Here is a 26565-nt window from a genome sequence, read left to right on the forward strand (position 1 = left end):
ACGTTACCTTAAAGCTGGAGAAGGTTAGTGCCTACTAACACTAACCTACTCCAGCTTTAACAGGCAAATCAGGCACTGCACCATCTCAGAAAGACTGTACTGGAAAAAATGGTGAAAATACGAGCAAAGTCCATGTCTAGGACTTATTTGCCTTCTAACTTTAAACAATGATCTAAACCATGGCTTGAAAAGACCAGCTGTAGGATCTGCCTCCTCAGTTTCTGGATGTTGAAGTCCTGCAGGAACATCTCACCTAATTAGCTGATCAGTCAGTTCTCATATGGATACTCACAAGAGCTTCTCCAAATGGCAGCCTAGGACTGGACCTCCTGCTGAATAGGCGGCCCCACTATAGGCTTTTTTAGAGCTACGATATAAGTAGCACCCAAGCTGTAGTGCCATGCTGCCGGAAAAGCACATCCCACGGGGACCTTCCAGCCCTGCAGGTAGTCAGCTTCAATTTTCTGACCTAGCTAGCATATCTCTGACCTATACCATAGTCTAGGTAGCTCAAAGTCATCCCCTTCGTTAAGATAGGAAAGAAACTAGATAAGGCATAGCTGATCTCGATACTTCCACTCTGAGGAAGTATTAGAAAATGTATATGCTTTCTCATCCTCGTTTATTGATATGCAAGAGGAAATGTCAGTTATTTGGACCATCACACTTGATACATTAGTTTCCAAGACAAAAAATTACAATCAACAGATAAATCAGAACCCTCTTTAGAACTGGTAAGTTATTATGAAAAAGCAGACTAGAAACCGATTTATCACCTCAGTTCATGAAATTTCATGTTAGCCTTGGGACGATTAACATTGTTGTTTTTCTATAGAAAAACACTTGCAAAAAAAACCAACTGCACTTGAAGTTGGCCCAAGAGCATAAATTTGATCTCCTCAGTTTTGGTAAGAGGCTCTCTTAGCTTCAGACTGATAGTCTACTTTGCTGCTCTTTCCCCTTCCGATGTGCAGAAGTTAAGATTTTCAAACTAACACGGAAGTTTTATCTACACATCCCCCCTACAGATCAAAGATGGCTGAAACTTTGTGAACAAAGCTCTTGTTAAAACGCTATTATTGTTATTATTATTTTTTTGAAACGGTATCATTTCACATGCACACATTCATCATTTCAAGGTTTCTATTTCTTACCAGCATTTTTCTTTATTAAAAGCATTTTAAAATATGTCATCCGTACTTTTACCAGATGCTGTATTTTCTGAAAACTAAGATTAAGGTAAAAGGTCAAAACTGGAAAAGCACCAAAAGGAGAAGCAGTTTCTATTGGAGGAACCACATTTTCTGTTATGGAAAAACAGTGATTTACAGTAATTTATAGCAACCTACAGTTACTTATTACATGATATATTCAGAACAATAATCAGACAGCAGACATCTTCAGGCAAGAATAAAATGTTTAAAACTGACTGAGGGGAAATTAGGGTGATGACTTGTAGAAAAGCTCTCACAAAAAACACTCTTACCAATGACAAATAAAACGATTTTGTATCCAAAGAATACAGTTTTAAAACAGGGAAACCACACAGTCCGTACAGTACCTGGCAATTCCTCAGATGAAGAAGTGCATTTCTCAATGTGATTGCTGACTGCTTTGACAGCACTGAAGTTTTTGTACTTTTTCAAGATATCTATGACATATCTTGACCGAGCATCTGGAATGGTGGGATCAACCCCAAAATTCAGGAGCATGAGTACATCTTCCGTCTGATCTAAAACATCAAATGAGTAATTGTTAGAGGAGGTGAAATTTCCATTGTTCAGTTTTTTTAAGTTCCTGGCACAATTTCTAATGCAATTTTACTCAAAGCAATGTATCTGAATTCTACTAGTGTCATAAGAATGAGGTACTGTTCGGTATTATTCCTCAACAGAAACCTAAAAACCTGTTCAAAAAAACTGAAATCTTGTCTTCTTTACTATAAACAGGAAAATGGGAGCACAGAAACCAAAGTGACTGGGTGCCTCAAGAGCATCCAAGAGGCCAGAGGCAGAATGGGAATACCTCCTTCCTTACGCCCCGGCCCAGTTCTCCATCCTCTAAGCCAACTGCTCTGCATATAAAGGAAAGAAACAGGGCTTTTTACTGCTGTTTGAAAGTTGACTCAACAAAAGGGAGTATTTCACATATACTGGAATGAATATATGCAGCTAGGCACCGAGTTTCTTTCCTATCACAGGAGTGGCATAATATACCTGGGTTTTTTTTGTAATTAGTCTTATAATAAAGATTATTTCTAATTTGACTAACAGTAGGTACCATTTCCTTTTCACAGAAGTTACTGTCCTGTATAGCATTTCACAGTAAGTGTTACAGACCAAATAAACGCAACAAATACAACGGTGATTTAAAGCCTTCACAAAATAGCTAATACTCTGGAAGAAAACGTGCTCCCTTCTTAGTTTGTCACGTTCCGCTATCGGGGGCACTTTACAGCCCTGCAAGCAGCTCTCTGTACTCTTCTGGCCTCAAAAGAGCCGCGCGCTTGCCATATGGCATGCCCACAGAACAGCCAGAGGAGCGCAGGAGAGCTGCGCTATCCGCCACGCAAGGGAAAAATGAGTTGTGGTGAGCAAAGCAGGGTTAGACCGCTACACAGCTGTCTTGCTTTGTTTGCCTAAGCCTACTAGTCATGCTATTTCAGGGATTATTTTTGTTCGCAGGTGGTTCTGAGGGGTTAGTATGTATATATGCACAAACACACACACAATATAAATATATCTTATATATAAAAATATATATGTGGGTTATATATTTATATGCATGCATGTAAATGTAATATATATGTGAAAGACAATTTAAAACTATGCACATGCATAGTTTATATGTGTACATTTGTATGCACACAACCAGTTTGAGAAATGCAGTAGTCATTTAGCAAGAGACTGAACTTCTATGAGAGAAGTGCGACTCCTCTATAGAAAATGAAGTTAGTTAGATAAAGGCTATGGGTATCTCATTCATATTAAAGAGAATCACCAGAATGTCATTGCATTTAATGATCTAAAAGCCCAGTGTTTTCTTGGGATTGATGCTTATTTCCTGTTGCCACCCAGTGGGCACAGTAAAAAATACAAGGAAAAAAGCCAGGCTAAGTCAATATAGAAGAAATCCCTCAGAAAACCAGGAGGAGAGCATTTGATTTTCCTCCTCTGACCACGGTACACTAGTGCTTTTGGTTAGGTTTTAAGCCTTCATCTAGTTTACAAACAAGAAAGAAAACTCCAGATATACTGGAGAGCTAATAGTGTTCTATGAGCACATTGAGATCTAAAATGTACCTAAAAAACAGAGCAAGTTGTGGGTAAACTATAACCAATCAAATAAAAGAGGAGAGAAAAAGGGCACCACAGAGCTAATGACTTTATAAAGAAACTGCTGAAATGTTTAAATACTAGTTGTCATTACATGACATGTTCTGATTACATGACATCCTTGTTTTCTTCGTTAGCGTGAAAGAATTCACACTGGGGTCTGAAGTTTTCTTCCATTCTTCTCCCCCCCCCCCCCCCCACCCCCAAATAAGAAAATAAAACTCCACAGCAAAAGGAAAAAACAAAGAAAAAATAAAGATGTATATTTACTACGTTTCTGGGAATATTCACTGGATGCCACAAGATGCAGGACCGTACATCCATCTCTGTCTTGCTGGTTAATCCTGTCCTTCAAGTCTGGCTTCTGTGTCAGTAACCACCTGAAAAGATGGTTCCTTTCTGAAATGATTAAAGATACCCACTCGTTACGTAATGGTAAACGGAGGTATGGCATGAACAGATGGTATTCCTCCCTATCGAGCAGAAAGATACACCTTTAAGAAATCTTTTCTTGAACATGGAGACTAGGAGAGGGGAAGAAAATCATAAACCAAATCATGGTAAGAGCCAGCTGCGCTGTGGGAGACGTGTGCTTCATTCTCGTTGACTCGCAGCATGAGCAGCTCTGAGATGGACCCACCATCTCAGGCAGAAACTGCTGCTCCACACTGAGGTGGCAGGAAGAAATTCCTTGTTTTCCTCAAAGCCGACATATTCAGGCTCTGAAAGATCCATGCCAATCACACTTTGGCTTCAAGCCATATTAAAGCTGTCCATACACATATTCAAACTTACTTATTAGCTTCATACCATTACGAAGCGCAGATGATCAAAAAAGAGAGCTTACAGCGTTCTTTTAAATAATATTGTATCGACACATGCAAGGTCATAGCTGTTTGATCTGATCTGGGAGGGGGGTGGGGGAAGGTTTTGTTCGTTTTTGTTTTTAATTAAGTAAAAAGCTCCACAGCTGTTAGTTCTCTGAAAAGAGAACTAGTTTAATTCTAGCATGGGATGTCACTCACTTGCTTTGATACACAGTCTGATAATCGCGTGAAGCGGACACGTTCCAATCGTTTCAACATTTGCCCCAATGGAAATCAGCCATTTGACTAATTCCGCTGCTTGCTGCATCCTGTCATCAAGCCCACAAAACTCGTAAGTCTGATAAAAAGAACAGTTGCAAGACATTTTACATTTGCAAAGGACTTTTTTTTTTTTTAAAGTTGTATTTCCACAGTTTTAATGACAATAATCAATGGGACAGTAACAATCAAGCCGTATCCATTACATACATAACAAATGCACCATTTTGTGACAGTGACAGTAGAAGCCTCAAACAAATACTCTTCTCCTAGGAGACACACATGGATCTTGAGAGAACCCCTCCTGCTCTGAAGAGCACTGAATCTGAACTCTATTTTATCATACTTACTTCTGTATTTCTTTTCCATAATTGACTGCAAGTTTCTGCCTTACACGTCTGTTAAATGATACTGCAAGTCAAGGCACATATTGCTGCAACGGGATATTGTCCCTCTAAGCTCAAAAGGGTTAGCTTTATGCAGCCAATTACCCCACAGCAAAAAAAAAAAAAAAAAAAAAAAAACCCACTGAGGAATTACCTGAAGCTGGGAAAAGGGAGTTAGTGACTTGGGGAAGGACATACAGGGAGTGCAGGCAACTGGTCCTTTCATAGCTCAAATCCCATAGACAGACAACAAGTCAAAGCCCTACTCCCTCTCTGCCCTCAGCTCAGCAAACATCTGGAGTTACTAAGATAGCAGTAACTATATGTCTGCTTACATAAAGAAAAGATGTTAAGGCTTAGGAGGCAGATTTTAGGCCAGATATTGCCCCAAGAAGGTGATCTCATAACAGCACGAATTTCACAGGACCGTTTACAGTCCAAGAGTGGAAGTACACAGCCTGAGCAGGAGGAGGCTGAACCAAAAAAGAATGATTTAGTAGTGATTAATGAACACGAAGCACAGCCTACCAGAGGGGGACAGTGACACGAGGAACTCTGAAAGGGGGTAGAAGAAGCTGAGATGGAAGTTGGGACAATATGCCAAAAGGATCGGGCCGTGAGGGGGGAAATGGTGTTCAGACATACTTTTTCCTTTTGTCTCTGTCTTTTTTTTTTTTTAAATAAAGTATCAGTCTTCACACATGCGTCCAACATCCACAATTAAGTCTTTTTCTCTAATGCCTCATGCCAAATTTTGACTGGCAGAAATATGTTTGTGTAGTTACAAATTCAAAATACAGCACACAGTGAATATGTAGTGGCAGCAGGGGAAGTTCCAGTTGTCAGAAAGCCATGTTTTCCTCCAATTCTTGCAAGAGAAAAGCAGTGCTTCAGGATTTTCCATCTCAAATATTTCAGTTTTCTGCATGTACAAAATATCCGCTAGAAAAATTTCAAGAGCAAAGACTGGAAGGGCCATTAAACATGAAATGACATACTATTGTGCAAGGGTAACCCATTGTTATCCCCCTCTCTCACTGAGGCACCTTGATTTGCCTGCCTAGGAAGAAAGATTTTTGCCAAGATGTCCTGCAGGTCCTCTACAGCATTTAGATCCTTTACTGTAAGGGCCTAGAGCGTGCTACAAAGAAGGGGAGCAAACACACAAGGGGTGACCGAAGGGAGCGCAAAGCCCCATATGGGCTACTCAGCTGGCACAAGCTAGCATACATGCTGCATGCAAACTAAAACGTGCATGCACATGCCCATCTGCTAATGCTTCTACTATCATTATCAGCAGCTTATCAGCAAGCTTGCTTGTACTTTTCCTTTGTTGCCCCCCCCCCCCACACACACACTTCTTAAGGATTATTCTTGTTGACTCTATCAGTCGCTTAAGGAAAATATATTTATGGAAAAAGCTCGATTTGAAATCACTGTGACAGAAATACCACTGGCATTGTAATAGCTAAATGGCAAATTATGGTATAGTCTATTAATATGTCCTAAACTGTTAATTTGCTAGACAGTAAACGCCAAGGAATGGTACTGTGTAGCCTAAAGTTAGCATTTTCTAAAGCCTCCATTAGGAAAACTGGCGGTGTAAGAAATCCAGTATCATGCAGCTTAAAGTCAAACAGAATTTCTCCATGGAGGTTTAATCATGTATTTTAAAAGCATGTTACATATAGCAGAACTATAGTTAACTAAGTTACACAGACAGAGCAACGGAAGGAAAAAAGCATACAGAGCTTTTTGTTTGCTTTAAATCAGCCAAAAGAAATGCTTTATCTCAACTGCAGTTAAAACTGGCTGGCCATCAGCTGCCTGATAGCAGACCATGATACTACGTGGTATCTTGAAAACCATGTATGTTCCTGCTGCAGACAGCAGCTGTTCCTAAGCTGCAGAACTGGTGAAGCCCTGGCAGCTCCTGTCGTGCACTCAGCCCCCCCGGACACATCCCAACTCCTTGTGGGTCAGGGCTGATGGCTGCACATCCCTTCTCATGTCCAAGGTAGTCCGACAGGATTCTTGTGCACATAGGCAGGGAGGAAGCACCAGTAAGCCCCACGAGGCCACGCAGTTCACCCAGCTACGTGGCCAGACCCCCTGGGACATACCACTGCCTGCCCAGGACTGGCAGCAGTCAAACCATGCAGGATTAGCATGGCAGTTTGACAGCTGGAAGATGTTTTTTTCCAGTACAGAAAGCTTGGGACATCCTCAAGTGTTGCAACAGGAAGATCAAATTCTACTGGCTGCAGAGGCCACCATCCCAGAGAAGGGCATTAGGCACTGTGGCTATTCGGCCTACGACCTGTACGTTTACATCTCGCCGAAATCCTCTCAATCGTCTAGAAAGTGTTAAAGCCCTCAGGGAGAAAGTTTAGCAGTTGCTGCCCAAGTATAAAGCAAGCTACCAAAAATGTGGGGTGTAGAGGGAAGGGAAAATTAGTGTGTCAGCTCATCTCCCATTAATCATACTCAACACCATGAAGCAGTGTGGAGACTGGTTGGTAAAGCATAGTAATACACTATCCCAGGAAGATCTTAGATTTTTCTGGTCGGAAAGACACATCCAACTTAACGGATGCCAAACATTTTTATATATCAATATAAATGTCATCTTCCAAGCCTGGCATGTATAGTTTTCTGTACTTGAGAGGAACAAGTCTTCTTTTAATCAAAGGAAATATTAAACTCCATACAGAATTTACACAAATTGAAGATCCTATAATGATCAAATATAAAGGAATACAATAGATTATTAATATAAAGTACATATGTTATTTTCCATTTTGTTTTTCTTTGATTTATTACAGCATTGTACAGGAGACGGAAAATCTCTCAGTAAAAGACATGAAGAAATATGCATAAAATGAAAAAAGAAATGGACACTACCTCAAAGAGTTTCTTCAGTGATAACTGGTTGACTCTGAGATCTGCGGGCAATTCTCTCCTCTCAGAGAACAGCAGCAGACAAGACTAAAGAAAATATTTGAGATTGTGTAAGCGTACTTAGGATCTTTCATTTGTGTTTCACTGCCTCAACAGACATTTTTGGGAAAACTACATAAGGGCTAACAACATGCCTGATCTTTAAGGTCTTGACAGGTCTTCAGACACTACCAGTCGAATCTTCCCTTCATTAACCACAATGTAATATACAGTTATTCTCCTCCCCGTGTCCCTTATCTCGCACCCAAACTGCCTTGCCCCGCTGCATGTGCGATCATGCACCTGGAACAGCACAGCTGGTGACAAGAGCTCATCTTTCCATTTATTCATTAACCTGTGATTTAACCACACTGTCTAAGGGTGACAGCCCTGCAGTCCAATGTGGAAAGGAATTACTGAAGGACTGTCTTAAAATAACTAAGCAATGAGTTACAAAACAGACTGTGGGAAGCTACAACAGATGAAAAATGTCTTCAAAAATAAAAGCCACATGGAAAGGTCAGGTCCGAGAAGTCTCTCCAATACACTTTGGAACAGACCCTCTGCCTCGGAGTGGACCTTCATGTTCAGGGGCGTGAGGATCCCCAGCTATATCAAAATCCTGAGCAGAAATCAAGGATTACATACTGCTCGTTTTTCCATGTTGTCTATTTCCCTAAAAACTGTGCCTTGCTCCTTGAAAACCCACCTATCTTCACAGAAGTCACAGTTGCAACAGCTCCTTGAGGGAACTGGGAGATTGCACAAAAACATTCCAAGTAGTTCAATATAATAAACAATGTCTGCTTAGCGCCAAGTTTCAAAAGCACAACCGATTTGGGGGGTGGGGGGGAAGGGGGGAATATTTCTGAACATGTGTTGATCCACCCAGGTTTTTCTTTTCACTCTGCAGGTTATAGTCGTAAGGATGACTAATTTTTCATACGCTCACTATAAAAAGGGAATTAATTTCAGGTGATATACCTTCTGAGTTTATTAATTTGGTTTTGTTTAACAACCATAATAAGCCCATTGAGTGGGCGTATTATGTGTGGGTCTTTCAAAGACAGCTTCAAAAATCCAACTGGTCATACAGAAGGAAGAGTAAAAGGGACCACAAACATATTTTTCCTCTAACATCTTTCAACAATAATTATTCTAGGTGGCACTGTAACTATCACAGAAAAAAGTGAGACCAATAGAATTTGTAGTGATTTTACCCCTCTAAGAAAGCAAACTGAATCTCAGAAGTTAACCACTCAGTATTTTTCCAAGTCTAAAATCAGGATATTTAAATCAGGGAAGTGATAAATATTTATGGTTTTAGATTTTAAAAGTAATGACAGCTTACCCTGAACAGAGAACAAATATGTAGCTACTGCACAGAAAGAGAGGACTCTCGTCTTCTTTATGTAACAATAAACTTACCTGCCACTTTCCTTTCTGGGCCAACTTTTCTATCACCATTTGCCAAATCAGTGCACCAAACCCTGCACTGAAAATATAAGTATGTGCTTGGAAATAAGTCGGTGGAAGGACTCTTTCACCTACAAGAATAAGCAGGTATGAAAATCATTCAGTACAGGCAGCATTTTTGAAGTTGTGGTCTCCAACTACATTACTTCACTGTACAGTGGCAACTTTAGTACTGATTAATACCCAAGAGAATGTCAAACGTGGGCACGCATCTGACCTAATGCTATAAATATCTCTGGCCACTAAACTGAAAAGCTGCCTTGTTATCAGTAGTCAGTCTTCATCAAATATAGGAAAAAAAAATTAACCCTTGCCCTCAAAAAACACCTCTAAACTCCATGACATTTGAAACTATGCTGTTTTTTCTACTTTCTGTAGGTGAACCCAGAGATGGATGCCGCTAAGTTGATCAAGGTCCTTAACGCAAGCCTGCAAGTTCAAGTGAGTGAAGGAGGGCACTGCCAGAAGCCACATGGCATGCCTGCAAGCCCATCACACAAAGCTTGCAATTCAGACCAAAAAACAAGATGGGGAGGAGAGCTTGAAGAGTTTGAGAAAGCAGGGAGACTGAGGGTAGACATTTGTCAAAAATAAGCATGCAATGGTGCAGAAAGGCGCCACTGAATATATTTATAACTTTCAAACAAACCTGTGGCAGTAATGGCCAAATGAGTGATCGCACAAAAGATGCCCTACTGAGGTCTTGGACTGTCCACATCACTGAAAGGTTCTTAGAAAAATAAGTTTTTAATTTAACTTTTACCATTGACACTTATGAAGATTCCCGCTACAAAATCAGCGACTTGAGATTGGTCTGCAGAAGCATTCAGAAGACTCAAACCCTTATGAAATGCAGAAACTGCCTCAAAAGACTTTGACAACATGATCAGGGAGTGGCCAGCTCTATAATAAGCCTAAGGAAAAAAAGAACAAAAACCACCATGAGCTGCCAACAATTTAGGAGACAGAAAGACCCATTAGAGAAATCCCTACTGCAACTGTCTGCACAGAGACTTTGGCTTTCAAAGTATCAATACCAAGATAGCTGAAAAACTGTTTTACCTAACATGGTAAAAATATGAAATTGCTTGAGAACACAAGACAATCTTTTATTCTCTTAAAGAATCACCAGTCTGCTACACTCAATATTCTTGTTGAGAAAATATTCAAATCTTCACTATACAGCAAAATATCATTTTCTCCTAAATTCACTAATTATGCTAGAACACGACCTATAATACTATTTTCACTGCTTCTCTCATACATATTCAAAAAAACATGTAGCCAATATACCTCAAAATTCACAATCTACTATATTGTAAATTACTGAGGTCACTATAGATACTGTGAAAGAACAATAAATTCTGGAACACAAACTTTGGAAAATAGTAGTATGCGTTTGCATTCTTTGGTAAACAACTGTATTTTGACTCCCTCTGGACAGGAAAAGTCTTTATTACAATGTCCAGAATACAAGTTCATTTTACTCCTCCGTAGCATTTTTCAGTATTTACCATAACGCGTATATTATTCAGTCAATGCAATTGAATATACTCAAACTTATCACTAAACTTATGACTCAGAGCCACAGTGAAATTGATTTGTTCTAAACATCTAATCGACACGCTGTGATTCAGTGCAAGTTAAACTGACATTTGCACGCAATTCTACCATGTTTAAACCGTATACTTTCTACTAGAGACTCTGGGAGCTGCTCCACTCGATTAAAAGGACTATTGCAGTAGTAATTCTTCTGTTCACCTACATCTTCAGACACTGATTCTGGAATTTTATGCTATATTTGTTCTTTGCATCTTAAAAAAACAACAATAAGAAGCAGATATTGACACTTGTTTAAAAAAAAAATAAAGTAGGCAAAAGCTGCCAGCTTAAAACTTCAGTACCTTAACATACTCTGGATCCCACTGTAAGCTCTCATAGGCCGAAAAAGCTGCTTCTCTCCATCTACCAAGACTGTACAAGGCATTTGATTTGTTGCAGTGTAACACAGCTATGTCTCTGGAACACCTGTGACAGTTAACAGTATATAACTGTTTAGTCATTAACGGAAAAAAGATACATGGTGCTTTATAGTTAGCTACAAGGAAAAAAAAAAAATCTATGATCATTCCACCCAACAAAATTAGAAGAGGGGAAAAAAAGAAGTTGTAGAAAGCAAAGATAATTGGAATCTCAGCTATAAAACTTCTTAGTAACATCCTTTGGAAAATGCTGGGGCAAGACTTCTTTAGAAGAATAGTAATGTTACACAGGTGACTCATGAAACACCACTACTAAGATTGAACAAGCAAGCCTCATTGTGCACCATACCCCTCTCTGATGTTTATGAGACACTGTAACACTGTGAAATGGACTATTTTCAAAGTTGTTTTTTTTTTTAACCTCTGGATAAAAAAAATACTGAAAATATGTTATGCTAGTCTATACACAGATGACCTGAAGGTCCCTAGGTCTACTGGTCACTTCCAAAGCATAAAGCCAATCTACTAGAATAACATGGTATGAGGCTGTAAGAGGAAGTTAAGACCATCCAGAAACACCGAGACATTCTGTGAGTGGAGGGAAAAACAGACACATGAGTGGAAGCAGCTAGGTGGAAATATCTTGGTCATCAAAAAATCCAGGTGGAAATATTTTACTGTATCACCAGTTGATGAAGCCAACAGAATTATCCACATTTACACCAGCTGCAGAAATAAAAATATATATTTGAGAGAACCAAATACACTAACATGGAGCCACCAGGATCCAAAGGAGAGTTTTTGGAAGGAGTTGCACACAATTTATGTGACCACAGTCCACAGGGCACTGAGGAACTGGAAAAGCCTGTTTTGCCTGTGCTCACACAAATTATATGCGGCACGATGTTGCATCCTCCATCGTACTCCTATCTACCAGCCCACCCTAAAGAAAGTGGTTTCAGCTACATTAAATGCGTCCAGAGTAGTATTTTCCATGCAAGCACGTCCTGCCGTTGCCAGTGGGAAGGGGAAAGGAGACGTGAAGGAGCCAACCTCTACGGTAGGACGAAGCCCGTGATCGGCCGGGGCAGACACCTTCGCCCAGCCGAAATGGGCTGCTGGGCTCTGCCCTCGCCCTGTTTCACTCCCCAGATACACCCCAGAATATTCACTCGTTACCTTGATTAATTATTTAACAGCTAATAACACTGGCAAGTGATATTAACTGAGGATGAAGAGCACTTAACATTTGAAAAGAAGTATTCAAAGAACTCTTCCCCTGAAAAATTACTTTTGACCAAATCTTTGAATAATAAGGACGTCCAAATAACCTGAACAAAGCAACTTGTATGAAGCATTTTAAAAATAATCAGATGGCCAATATAAAAACAGGCCACAGACAAGACCAGTACCTGGCAGAATCACAGAAATATTAATCCACAATACGTCAGCTAAGGACAGAAATATATTTAACACATCAACACAGTGGGAGCAGATTCCCAAGCTTTAATTACATTAACTTATAATTAATGCTTATATAAAAATTTTCAGACTATAATACCTAACTAATTCCTGGTACACTGAAGAGTATGATATAGGAAAGTCAAGTGATACAGAATATAGAAAAGATATAGAAAAGTCAAGTGTCAAGGCAGGAAATACAGTTCCAAGTTAATAGCAGAGCTGCACAAAATTCAGCCTGTCTTATGATTTACACCTTGTAATTAGAAAATACTTACGGGATCCACTGACTTAAATAAATGAGCATATGCAAAGCTTGATCATACTTTCTGATGGCCAAAGAGTAATTTCCATTTTTAAAATCCTGATTCCCAGCTTGTCTCATAAACTGTGCATGCTCCATGGCATCCATGCTAATTGAAAGTAAAAACAAAAATCAAATAAAGCACTGAGTTATGAAGCACTTCTTTCCCCCAAAATCCATTTAAATGTTCATCTCAGGTTTTGCATATTTAAAAAGGAAGATAAAAACCTCACCTCTTTTGTTTGCTGCATTTGAAATAGTCAAATAGAATTGAGGTGCTAATCTCATCTTTGCTGCTGCTACCTCAACCTTCCATCTATTTTTTTAATCAACCTTAGGCAACCTGATCCACCAGTGGAATATATTTTTTTCGATTTTTTTCTCAGGTCTTAAATGACATTTTTAAAATTAAGATTCCAAATTATTTAAATGTGTGCACATACTCTAAATCCAGGAGGAAAAGTTTGAGATGACCAGCAGAGTTAATATACTTAAGAAATACATGAACATATAAGTTGTGTTTAACTAATTTAAATGTATTTACTGTTTTTTTTTTTTTTTACTGTTAAATGTGACATTTTTCTCCAGTCTTTTTTGTTATACATTTAATAGCCCAACGTACTCAAAACTGGACTAAAAAATTGACTACTACCAGAAAAATACTGAAATGTAAGTATATTAATACTGCAGAAAGTTTTAATTCAATTTAAAATATGTATAAAAATGAATATGGTAAGCATCTAGAGAAAATATAAAAGCTGGGACAACCATCAACGGCAGTTCATTAGAAAAAGTCGTAACTGAAATCACAAAATCGGGTTCCTCAAATAAAACTAGCCACATAATTAAGTAGCCAGATAAAGGAAACATGCAAAGGGAAAAAAAATTGCAGGTCAAAGTCACAGACAGGAAAAATCAAATTCTAAAGCCTCAGGTAGAATTGTTTTTCACAATGTGGAAAGCTCTATTTATCTCACAGATCTTAGTACTAGCCAGTAAGATTAATTCACCAAACAGGAATGCTCAGGTTTACTTATTATCCAGGTATTAGCAGGCCTGGAGCACAGCAAGCAACACAGCCTGCAAGACCGTCACTAAAACAATCTGTCCAATCACCTCACAAGGGAGCAAACCAGGTGTTTTTAACCCAGATGAACGCACACGCAAAACAAGCAGCTCTGCTGACATGCTCTCTCTGCAGGACTTCTCCTCACGACTCAGGAAGCACCTGAGGTGCTGAACGTCACCGCCGCGGTGCGATGCAGAGGTATCAAGAGACCCACGATGGATCCCGCTTTGCCTCCCTTGCTTAAGGGCACAAGTCGACTCGATCGACGGGACAATACCTGCACCGAGCAGCACACCCGAGGTGCCAGGCAAGACCCGCTGGAAGATATGTTTTATTCATTTAAGCAAATAAACGGTCTGCGATGCCGCCTGCAACCCAAACATCGCCTTGCTAATTCCAAAATGCATGAAAAGCCCAGGAGAATCTCTGGCTATACACTAATAACAGGTCCCATCTGTTTCAGGGAGGGAGGACAGGACAACCAAGCTGTGCCAAAGGAGCAATTATGACACCAATTCCCTCGGCAAATAAATCATGACTTTGTTGGACAATGTGCATGAAGTTTATATTTTAAAAATAATACTAGTCCAGCCAGTGAGCCCAGCGTGCTCATCATGCGAGTGGGACTTCGTTTACGTTCCACGTGTGGGAAATATTGAGGGGAAGAAGGGGGGCGGGGGGAAGTAACAGTGGAGTAGCAGTGCAAAAAATAAAAAGCAAACGCTAAAAAGCACATGCTAAAAAGATGGTTCTGCCTTGTATTTTTCAGCTTTCAACTTTTTAGCAACAGAAGAGGGTTAAATAAATGATTTTCACCAAGAAGAATCCTAAACCAGTTATCTACACAGGAATTTCTTGATGCGGGAATACAAGAGTTTGTTATTTTCTAAATCACAGCTCAAGTTCAAACTTTTTTTTCCCCTCCATTAAGGCTGTGCTTCTACATCAGCTGAAACTTTCACCCATAATTATATTCATTTATCTGATTTTTCCATGGGGGTCTATTTGAAGTAAAATTACAAAAAAAAAAGTATTTAAAAGAAGTTTAAAGCACTATTTTTTCCATAGGACAGCAGAAGACCTTCAACTGCAACCTGTGCTTTCAAAGGACTTGCAAGCATGTTGCGTGCCAAGATGCTGCAGGACGGAGGGTCCTGTTTCGGCTCCGGTGACAGGACTTCCAGCAGAGCACGCGCGCCAGGGGTCCTTCCGCAGCACTGGGGCTTACCAGCCAACGCTCCAAGCTGTACATCATTTAAGTAACTGGGATATCTGCTGTGGGCTTTAGCAATTACACCCATGTTTGCAGGCCCAAGAGACAGCCAGGCATGAAAATCCAGCATCCGAGTTAATTATCCAAGAGAACTGCTGTATGGACTAGCACAGCATGTCTTGCTATTGCCTAATAGCTTCCTGAAGCATAAACAATTTTAACTCAAATCCAGCCGACTAGCAGAACGAAGACCTATTGTATAAAGTCTATTGATCACAGCAAGCACTAAACAAAAGCATCATTTATTACTCTGGCTTCTGCAGGCCTAGGTAAAAGGCAGAAAGCCAGGATCACAACTGCATTTGAAGGAAACTTAATGAAAATTATTTTCTTGGTGAGACACCTTCGCTTCCTAACGTGGGGATTTCTCCTAAGATATGGAGCCAGTGAAACACAAACATTTATGGGGACACCCTAAGTCCTGGGAGACCCTCTTCCCTTCTCCCACTGCTGTCAGTGCAACGTTGAGAGAGAGAGGAGAGGGAAAAAAAAAAAGGGACGGGGTGAGATAAGACAGTCTATTTTCTGTTAAGTTGTTTACTGCTCCTGAAGTCACCAGCACGACTGCAAAACGAAGCATGTTCATTCATACTTGCAGCATTAGAACAAAAAAATGATACAGTTAAAGTCACACTCTCATCCAATTCCTACTGCTGCCAACGGGCAAAATTCCCATTTACTTCACACGCTGCCAACTCTGTTTTACTGCAACAGTTGGTGTCCCCACTGGAACTGTTTCAGTCAAAGTATCCTCCAGGGCAAGTCAGTTTGGGGGGGGATTTACAAGGCTACGTTTTGACACCTCCCATTTGAGCAGATAGGCTGGAAAACGTGACTAGAGAGTGCTCAGAGAATCCACTCGTCATTCTCGAGAAGTGTTGTACTCCTCATGCCAGGCACCTTTCAAGAGGCCAGCTTGCGATTTCTGAACATCTCAGGCTGACAGCACCAAAAACTTCATTATCAGTAATTCTGAGAATGACCCCGAATAGCTTGTTTCTTCTGTATGCATCTGGTTTACATACTTTAAGAGACAAAGTGTGTTACACTAATTATTCATAGAAGAGAAACTAGATCTGGAAGTTCTTCAAAGCAAAGCTTTTTAACTACTATTGCTGCTAAAAGCTAAGTTTTGAGGGTTTGTCCCTATGGCAGTACTCTGCGGCAGAATAATGGTTTTATTCTTGAGGCATAGCAACTTCCTGTAATGCAAGCAGCAAGCGAAGTGCACCAGTTTGGTGAGTTCTGCATCTGGTTTTGAACAGTGGTGGAAAATGAGTATCCTCTCACTTCTAGGAAATTCAACTTCCAAAGACTGTGCATTCCTCATTCCTATTAAGCAGAGGAATATATAATCCTTCCTCTTTCTACCTTTTCCCAACTAGCAATAGGTAGAGAAGACAAAACCCAGCAGACAATAAGCACCGAAACCCTCATCAGCATTCAGACAATAGGTGTTTTCTCACCAGGAAGCCTCTCGGCTCCCCACAGCTCGTGCCTCATGAAAGCGCGCCAGCTGCAAGAGCAGAGCGCCACAGGAGAGGACACGGCCACGTCACCCAGACCCACCACACCAGAGGGGTGGCTCCAGCCACCTGCCACCATCTATCCGGCTGTTTCTCCGAGAAGTCCTATGGCAACCTGGAAAAGGGTCCATACAGGTCTTCTGAAAGACACCTTCAGCACATACCGAAACGGACGTATGTGAAAAGCAAAAAAAAGGGTTTTCTTAAAGGAGTTGTGCTTTTCCACCAAACGCCAAAATGGCGAACAAAAAAAAAAAAAATCTTAAAGACTGTTTTCAGAGGAGGTATTGGAAAAACAGCACAGAAAAAGACAAATTCTGCGATCAGTGTGAACAGGTCGTAACAGATTAGGCCATATTAGACTCGTTAGAAAACTTTGCACAGTGGAAGAGAAACAAACTTGGGTTTAGACATGGCCATCCTCAAGGATCTGTCTAGTCTGGAAAAATTAGTAATGGTATTTGTGACTATTTGAACATTTTAATCAAATGCTCTATTGCTACCTCATCAGGACTGCTTTCAACCTTTGTAAAATACATGAGCTCGCCTTGGAGAAGCTGGTCCACTCATATCAAAAGCATGTCACCTAGAAAATAAAACACTTTTCCACCTTGCCCTGTGAAACAAAAAACCACGCTTGCTGCCAGGCTCCTTTCCAGATTCACACAGGAACCTGGAAGAGCCAAAGTCTCTTTGTTACCACTAGAAGCCGGCCCCAGTCCAACCTACCTTTTCGTGCCTCACAGCAGTACGACACCACACGGCATCAGCCCAACCGCTGGTGTGCATGAGCACACGAACCGTATCGTGCTCTGGGGCCGGATATCTGCCTGCACCAGGTCTAGGATGCAAATGCCAAGTCTATATTTTGCAAGTCAGCTGTGAGACTTCTCCACGCTGTGGTCACAGGAGGTGCTTGTGGGTTGCTGCAATGAACTAGGTGCAACATCCTCAAGTGCTCTTTATTTCGTACTAAGCTTTCCCCTAGAAACGCAGTCAAACTGCTGCTCGCGGGGTACAGATGTTGTCAGAAAGAAGATACACTTCCTTATCGACGCTTGGCAAACACACCCTATGTGCCAGGATACAATTAGTACCAATGCCTCAATGGTCTGTTCATATCTGCAATGTTAGGTACAAACCAGATAAGGAAAAACAAGCATAACATCCAGGGGTGAAACAAGCCGAATGCAAACACGAGAAGATCCGAGCCTCCACGTTATCCGTGCACATTGGTTTCACTTTAGGCAAGCTGTCAAAAAGACACTGTTACTAACAGCTAAGCCCAGTCGTCCCACCTCTGCACAGGACACACTCACGGAGGTGGCCCCACCGAGCAGCTCGGCTCCCCTGCGGCGCGTGACCACCCACACCACCACAAAACGGGACCCAACCTGGCCACAACTACCACATCCACCCTGTCGACTGGCAGCGGGCAAAGCCTCCAGAGCAGGATGCTGCAAGGACCTCCCCAAGAGGAGGATTTGTGGTCGACTCGCTCGCAGGCAAGGCGCCAGGCCAGCAAGCGATTGACTAAGGAAACTGAAATCAAAAGCAAGCCATCTAGGAGGAGAAAATAAATAAATACATACATCTTAACTTTTTAAACTCCTGTCGTACAAAATGAGAGCTGAACACGCACGTCAGGCAACCAGCTTTGGACCTGCTTTACACTGTGAGCCCTCCCTGGGAAAAAAGAGTTACGCATCCATGAACGGTGCAACAGAACCGGGAAACCCTGACTCGCTGCCACCACCCGGGACTCCCTGCACCTGTCCTTAACCGCTTCAGGTGTCCTCACGATGGTGAGATTACACCTCATTTTGGAAAGCCTCCCAGAAAAACTACCAGGAAAAAACACCACTAGCAAAAGATGAAGCAGCTCCCCCAGGCTGCAAGACCTCGATGCGTTGCTGATTAACACGACGACCCAAGTCTTCAGGCAAGGCTCTGCCGCGCCACCCTGGATGTCAGGTGTCACCCGCGGTCATCCCTCCTCCCCGCCCGTGGCTGAGCCCCTGCAGAGCACACGTGCATTAGCTTTCTTTGAAGAGGGCTTCAGAGCTGGAGCTAGTGGCAAGCCTGGCGCGGGTCCCCAGCATATCCTGTTTTGCTATGGGAAACACAACTGGATTTTTGCTTTCAGTTTCCAGTGAGCCTCTCCTCTTTATAACCTGCCAATAAGAAGCTATACCTACAAGAAACAGAGATAAAGGCAGGCATAGAGTTTCATTTTCACAAGAAACCAAGTATACACACGTATACTTACGGTCTCCAGTAGCACTACTTTTTTTAGTAAGCTAAGAAAGGAGTTAACATCCCCCTTTTTATGCACAGAAAAAGGGATGCAAGAACATGTTCCACATTCTACCTCCACAGTGTCATTACTCTATTACCAACAAAAAAAAAAAAACCCCACACACCCCACAAAACAGCAGAACAGTCGACCTGCTTCCTGTGCTTCGAAACAAAACAAGAACCTTGAAATCCCGAGCCCAGCTCAGCCCCGCCAGCTCCAATGCAGCCCAAGAGAGGTGTTTACACTGCTGCCCTTGTTTACTCAGGCTAAGAATGTCCCTGTCATCAAGCAGAGCTGACCGGGTAAGAAAGCAAGGGTAAGAAGCAGTCTCAATGTTTCCTTTGTATAGATTAGCTCAAGATGATGTGACATCTGGAATGGAATAGAAACAAAAAAAACAAAAAAACCAAGGTTCTCCCATCAGCAAGGTTTTTAAGCTTGTGCACAGTTCGCAGTCAACACCAACAAGTCTAATTGTGCATAGGCAAAAAAACAGGTAGGAAACACTCCTTTTTGCCTGTTTTCAAGGGAATGCAAAGCCTCTTCCCATTTGCAATAAACTCACTCCATCATCTTGAAGTTTGTTTTCTGTAAATTGAGCAATAAATACAAAGGCTGACAAAAGATCTTTGTTTTTTTTTTTTTTTCCCCACTTGGTCAAACTACTCTTCAAATAAAACGTCTATTTGTTAAGTGACCGCTCCACGACCTGCTACAACAGTTTGGCTTATCAGGGAACGGATCCAAAACCACTCAAGACAATTAGCTCAGGGCTATGACAAGGGAGCCCTCTCACTTCTTTCTCTTCTTAAGCACAGGCACATCGCAACACCTCTCCCCGCTGTTCCCTGCGGGCCGTGCACGGAGCGAGCACACGCTTCCAGAAGCACGCCAAGAGCAGGGCCGCACTTCCTTCTTCAGCCACCCCACACATCTCCTGGCAAGCTCCCCAGCGAGCACTGCCGGCTCGCCCCCCCTCACCCCCCGGCCTTGCATCCCCCCTCCGCGCCCCTTAGCAGGGGCGCACGAAGCTCCCCCCCCCCCGAACGGCGGGAGCCTCCGCCTTAAGTTCAGGGGAAGTTCAGGCGAGCTCAACCAGCACGGGAAGCCACCCCCAAGAGGCGCCTCTCCCAGCGCAGCCCGATGCTCGCGTGCAAGCGCGGCCGCGCAGCGCACTCATGCAAGGCACTCACGCGAGCGCACCCGCGCAGCGCGATGCAAGCCGAGCACACCCGTGGCACCGCGAGGGGCTCTCCCGCGACAGGCACGCGCGTGAAGAGGCGCAACCTCAAATTTTGCAGGCAGCAGCTTTGCCGCGACCGGCCGGCGGGAGCGGAGGGGGAAGGCGACACCCCGCCGGAGCCCCTCGGAGGGCGGCTCCCTACGGTGCTCCGCGTCCTTTCCCCCCCCGGCGTAGGCACCGCGGTGCGCGCCCACCTACCCTACCTGCCGCCGCGGGCGCGCGCCGAAGCCCGCAGGGCGCGCGCCGGCCGCTGCCCCTTTACTCACGGCGCCCGCGGCCCGCCCCGCCCCGCCCCGGCCCCGGCCCCGGCCCCGGCCCCGGCCCCGCCCCCGCCCCGCGCGTCACTCGGGCGCCTCGCGGGGCGGCCGTTGGGAATCGAAACCGAGCCCTGCGCGCGCCCCGCCCCGCCCTTCTCGCCCGCCGGCGGCGGCGGCGGCTCGGGCGCCCTGAGGGGACGGGGCGGCTCCCGCGCGGGCTTAGAGCGCTGCTCTCCCGCGCTTTTTTATTTTATTTTATTTTTTTTCCCCCCCCAGGAAAAGGCGTGTAGGCGTGTCTCGACAGATTTCCTCAAGCGTGGGACTGTGCGGGCAAATGTTGGCTCTCGTATTTTGGGACTTCTCTTTAAAGCTTCACCGAGTGCGGAAGCCCCATTGCTGTGTGCTTTCCATAAGATCTTTAAATATATGTATACTATGAATGGCTTTGAAATCTAATAACTCACAACACGTCATGAATCGTAGTGGCACAGACTATGTGGTAGAGCAAGAGATGGGGAGCCAGCAGAGCTCTGTCCACAGTGCGATTTGTTTGTGGTGTTGCCCTCCACCTAGCATTTGATTTTCTGCACCACATAGGAGTAATTAGCCCCCCTGCAGATCAGGCCATAGGATTTTTTGGCTGTTCAGTTACTGTATGTATAAAACAGAGACGATGACGTGCAACCCACCTCATAACATGTTCAGAAATCTGAAGAATGATTTTTCCACTAACATTGCATCAGAGGTGTAAAAGTAATTTTTAAAATCATTTAGCAGTGTCCAGCATATGTGGAAATCCAGTGTTCATTTCTGTTGCGCGTCTTCATCTTGAGGTGCTTCACTACTCCTAGTGATTTCTCAGGAAAACTCCTTGCCCAGAGAAAGTAGTTATTTTTTTCACTATCCCACGGTTTAAGAAAACCTAGAGAAGGCAGAAGTCATGGAAACAGTTCGACCCTAGCTTTCTGAGGAGCAGAGTCTCAGGCACGTATAACAGCAAAATTAATTATTTAATTAAAAGACAGTACAACAGAATAACAGCTCGAGCTGGATGCCTCCAGGGAGGGACCCTGAACAAAATAATTCTTAAGTAATCATACTTTTTACAGTCTTATTTCCCTGCCTGCCAGTGAAAGGCTCTTCCAGTCTTCTTCACCGAGTCGGCGGTCTCTTTCCCTCTGACTGGATCACGTCTACATCCCAGGCCGGTTGCTAGTTCCTGCTCCACAGTACCTTATCTTATCCAAAGGTCAGCCGTTACCTCTGCTCGCTCTGGTCGCTCTGCTCTGTACGCCTGAGGGCTGGTTCTAGCTGATTTTGCAGTCACGTCGTCAGCAATGTTCTTCGGGTTACAGTGCAGTCCCGCGGCCTGCAGGCCTCACCTCCTTTAGGCACATAGGCTAAGTAAGAGTCAGACGTATGCTAAGCTGAAGCTAAGTCGGCTACAATTTCCATCTCTAACAGTCCTCCCTTTGTTTTTATCAGCATTCCTGCTAGATACATGTATGAGCGATTAAACTGAAGCACAGTATTTATATATACACTAAGTTATGATAGGGCCTTTTTATAGATTATTGATTTTTGCACAACTAATCTATGTGTAATACGTTTCTGCTAATCAGGCAATGTTCTAGCATATCAATTTATATGATTTAAACGCTTCAATTAATTGTTTTATCAGGTACCCTACTCTTACATATAAGATGACGGCAGGTAACGAGCACAGCAGTGTTAGGGCTAGCGGGATTATGACTGGACGGAGTATGATTAAAAATTCCTATTGCCGTTGGTGACCATCCCAGAAGGGTTTCCCACCGTTGATGTTTTCCATCCTTCCTTACTCTTTCTAAAACCCGGTGTACTTCTATATCACGATAAACAGTAATTAAAGTTTTTCGCCCGTTATCTTGGATGGGTTTCAGCAATTTGTACAAACCATCATGTTGCAGCAATTTTCTCACTAAAGTGAGATTCATCCCAATGGGGGTAGGCAATAGATTTTGAATTAGCGTATAATTGGACTGCAACAGCTGCTGAGATGTAACAGGAGCTGAGTAATTAAAGTCACATCCTAGGATTTCAGTGATGTTACAGGTACAAATATTCGAGTGATTACTTGCACTTATATTAATATTATATACAGATATGAAATCACAATGGGTTCTCATACAAACGCATCCTTTTCCAAGATATACAAGTACAGTTTCAGGAGCTTCATTGGCATGTATTTCAAAATGACAGACATTTTGCTCAGTATCGAGATAAATGTCCTGGGCCCTGATAGTATTACTTTTACAGATAAATCCCTGTTGCTCTCGCACGATGCATGCGTTAACATCGACCATTAGCCATTTTTTAGGCAATTAACTGTTTCCTAATCCGTAATTTCTCACTGTCTTTTAACACTGGAAAAAGCAAATTAACGACCCACACAAAGATTAATACTTCGCAAGAGATCCTTCAATAATTCACTTTTCTATGAACCACATTTTAAAAGGGTCTTTCTATGGCATCAAGTATTAAAATCTGCACATCTTTCTTATTTAAAAACATGTTACTCACAGCTGTCTGTCTTATGTGCTGAGCTTTCACAGAAATTGTCCTGACGCTGATTTAGTGACTGGAGAAAAAAAAGTAATGCTAACCTTAACATGGGTATTTTTGTCACATCACCTCACCCCAAGTCAAATACATCAAAATAATGGGACAAAGCCACTTTTTAAGAAAAGGGGTCAATAAACCTGCCAGAATTTCTGTTCTGGAGCTGCAAGGGTACTCGGTGGAAAAACTTTGCATGCTCCCCAGGGAAATCTTGTTTACTAAATGACATAAAGAAATGAAAGTCCATACGTGGGATTTTTCAGTTCTTATTCAAGCAAAAGCGCTCAAATGATTCAAAGAAATATAAATAGAAGAATGAGTGGCTCATCAGGACTAACTTATCTGGCGTTCAGTATAACCTTGGAACTGTGTATCGTCACTACTTAGGGGCGTCTCACTTCAGTGCAGAAAAACAGCGAGGGCCAACCCACATACGTTCTGATGCGCTAAGTGGAAGAACGGTTTTTGGCTTAAAAGGGACTCTGACCTAATCACCCTCACAATAAACAGTCTTTGCTATATCTGTCTGCAGAAACAGGGGTGTGTTTTGTCAAATGAGTCACGAGGCAGAAAACAAAACTTGTTTTTCTTCTTAGCTGTGGTAAAAATGAAACTTGACAGCATGTAAACCCTTTGCCTGAGGTGCACTGCAGCATGTTTCCCTCTCGTGCAGAGTGAAACACCTCATAAAGCTGCAGCCCTGCCACGTACACACATTGCCAATGAATTACTGAGTGCAAACTGTTGCATTTCCTCATTTTGAATGGGTGTGGAGGAAACAGAAATCAAAAGGGTGAACCTTTCGGGGGCGGGGGGGGGAGGGCAGTCCAGCATATCTGAGTGTACAAGGACTGGGACAGCTAAGCAGATATGGGCACTGGGGGGGATAGGTGCTTCGCCACAGGAGGAGCACTGGGAGTAGACACTCATAAGGCACATAGTGATGTATAAAGCCTTTTTGACCCAGGTCCTAACCCTCTTCAATTGTAAGAGTAGAACAGAAGCATCGATATGGCACACAGTTTTAAAAGGAATACATTTCTTTCCTGTGGAAAGCTAAATAGCAAATCCTTCCACTGACCTGTCACTCGGCGCATAAACCTGCGCATCAGAGCTCACGACGGTGGTGCATCCATTGCATGGAAGGGATGGTCCATGGCAGTGGGTTGATGCTTTTTAGCTGGAATACTTCACTTTGCAGGGGAGGAACACACTTTTGCACACATCTGAGAAGGTGAGTACCAGGGCATGGGGCGCCCCCATGGCATCCTGACACCATATATGGAAAAGCACTGTTTTCCTGGTATAACTGCCCCATACTAGAGGCTTCTGTCAACAAAAGGACATTGGTCACAAATGACGTCTCCAACTATTACAGCTATGAGGGCAAAAGTTTTAGCGTAGGTGTGGTTTCATGAAGGCATCCCTGCTAAAGCTTCTATCAGTGTGACTGTTTCAGGATGTTTGATTTGAAAAGCGTATCTCCAAACTGACGTAACAATACTGGTGATGAACTTGCATTTATCCTTGTTTATGTCTGGGTTCAAGAAACTTGTCCCAGGGAAATCAGATACTTCAAACTAATAGCTTTAAAATAATTTTTAATGGAATCTTAAGCACATAATAAAAAAGGGATAATGCAACACAACTGATGGCAAATACACACCTATTTCATTGCTTCTAGTCGGCCTAACGCTGAAAAATCCCTTCACATCTCTCCTCTCTAATGTTTCTTCCCTATTATCCTTTCCTGTTTTTCCATTTCCTAAAAGCCTGACCACTTAACTTTACCTGTGTCAGTATCACGTAGCTTAGGCTAACATGCTTGTAAATCATCTGAAAGCCTGTTAAGGCATTTTATAGCCCTCCAAGAAGTGGTCTGCACTACTGTATGAACTGTTGTCTATGACCTCCACTCACTCATTGGTGCTCTTCGCAAGACAAGGTATTTTATTCCTCTTGTGTTCACTGACACCACAGTCCACAGCCATTTTCCAGTGTTACTCTTTATATACTTAGCAGTTGCAGCACAACGTGTCCCGAGTTGAGAATGAGCAGCACAGTTATGTCCTGAGTTCGGTGACAGCAAGTTCTGTGACTGTATATACATTTTTAGGAAAGCAATATAATCTTTAACACTAGCTTGAAAAGACTGCCCTAGAGATGTATCTTAGCTAGACTTTAACCTAGCTATAGATATCAGCATAGCTGCAGAACCATAAAGCGTAATAAAGCTCCTTAGTATCACATGAAAAAGTATTTTCTTCCTCTGGCATCTTTTGAGGAACTCCTATTATGGCTGCTAAACAATCTGGAATACCCCAGCAAGTTCAAGACTGTTTACCTGAACTGCAGTCTCTCCTGTGAGAGCAGTTCAAATAGTCGCACCAGAGGCAGAAACTTACCCAAGCAAGTGACAGAGTGGGCACGAAGAGCAACAGGAAGTGCGACTGGGTCAAAAGAAACATGGTACTCTGCAGCTATCAGCTCAGTCTATTTGTTTTGGAGACAAGATAGCTGAGTAAGATAGAGTTGGGGCAAAGCAAGAAAGAGATAAAAGTGGAAAACTGAGGAGAAGAGAGAAAAAGGCGGCTGGGTGAAAGGCACTCACTGAGGCTCACTGGTACAGGGTGGGACGACTGGTACAAGGTGGAACCAGTGAGTCTCTCCAGTGAGACTGGGCAGCAGTGGCAGAGGAAATCTGGAGAAAGGGCAGCCACCAGCCAGTGGCAACAGAACAAACAAAAACACAGGCCTTGTCATCAGAGATAAAACATCCTGGAGAAACCCATAATAATAATAATAATAAAGCAAAGATACAGCCATCTGTACTCTTTTGTTTTGAAGTAAATCCACAAATTTGCCCCAGTTCTCTTCTCAGGTAATTTTGAACAACTAACTCCAGACCCATGTATCCATGCTGCCATAGCAGTATGTTCCAATGGGTGTAACCACCTAAGGACGGTGGTTGTTGCAGTGATATTGGAGTGCGAAAATTCCTTGTTTGCAGCCAGCATGAAACCAGTCACAAAGGAAAAGGAAAGGGCCACTAGCTGCTTTGGCGCATGAAGGTGAACGGCTTGAAGTCTCTACAAATCAGCAAAGAACATGTTGATCTATGACAGCAAGGACTGAATGGGACTTTAGCAAGGGAGAGCAGCATTGAGCCTTACTTCATGAAAAACAGAGGTGACAGCCTAAAGTGACAGAGAGGAAGAGGAATGGTCTCAGGAAGAGCTGCCCAAAGGCCACGAGATGTTTGTACATCAAGAGACCAGTCAGGAATCTGCACAGGCTAACCCAGACAACTAAATCAAATCTCTTCCCA

At 42.7% G+C, this 26565-nt stretch overlaps 1 protein-coding gene across 5 annotated transcripts in view; it reads right to left on the bottom strand.

Annotated features, from left to right (window-relative positions):
• Window positions 1–20678, bottom strand: part of TRANK1 (tetratricopeptide repeat and ankyrin repeat containing 1) — a 49701-nt gene extending 29023 nt beyond the window's left edge. The window contains exons 1-10 of one of the 5 annotated variants that reach the window (XM_068935807.1): window positions 20583–20659; window positions 17567–17959; window positions 12944–13078; window positions 11127–11250; window positions 9986–10136; window positions 9175–9293; window positions 7711–7794; window positions 4361–4499; window positions 3606–3734; window positions 1562–1732 (exon numbers count right to left, since the gene is read on the bottom strand). In XM_068935807.1, coding sequence (XP_068791908.1) covers window positions 1562–1732; window positions 3606–3734; window positions 4361–4499; window positions 7711–7794; window positions 9175–9293; window positions 9986–10136; window positions 11127–11250; window positions 12944–13077 — 1051 coding nt within the window. In that variant the 5' untranslated portion in view covers window position 13078; window positions 17567–17959; window positions 20583–20659. Of the gene's footprint in view, window positions 1–1561; window positions 1733–3605; window positions 3735–4360; window positions 4500–7710; window positions 7795–9174; window positions 9294–9985; window positions 10137–11126; window positions 11251–12943; window positions 13079–17566; window positions 17960–18429; window positions 18519–20577 lie in introns of those variants that run through there. The other 4 variants (XM_068935806.1, XM_068935809.1, XM_068935805.1 and 1 more) reach the window with 4 other exon arrangements.
• Between the last annotated feature and the right edge of the window lie 5887 nt (window positions 20679–26565).

This window comes from Struthio camelus, chromosome 2, assembly GCF_040807025.1.
Source record: "Struthio camelus isolate bStrCam1 chromosome 2, bStrCam1.hap1, whole genome shotgun sequence".
Classification (NCBI taxonomy): domain Eukaryota; kingdom Metazoa; phylum Chordata; class Aves; order Struthioniformes; family Struthionidae; genus Struthio; species Struthio camelus.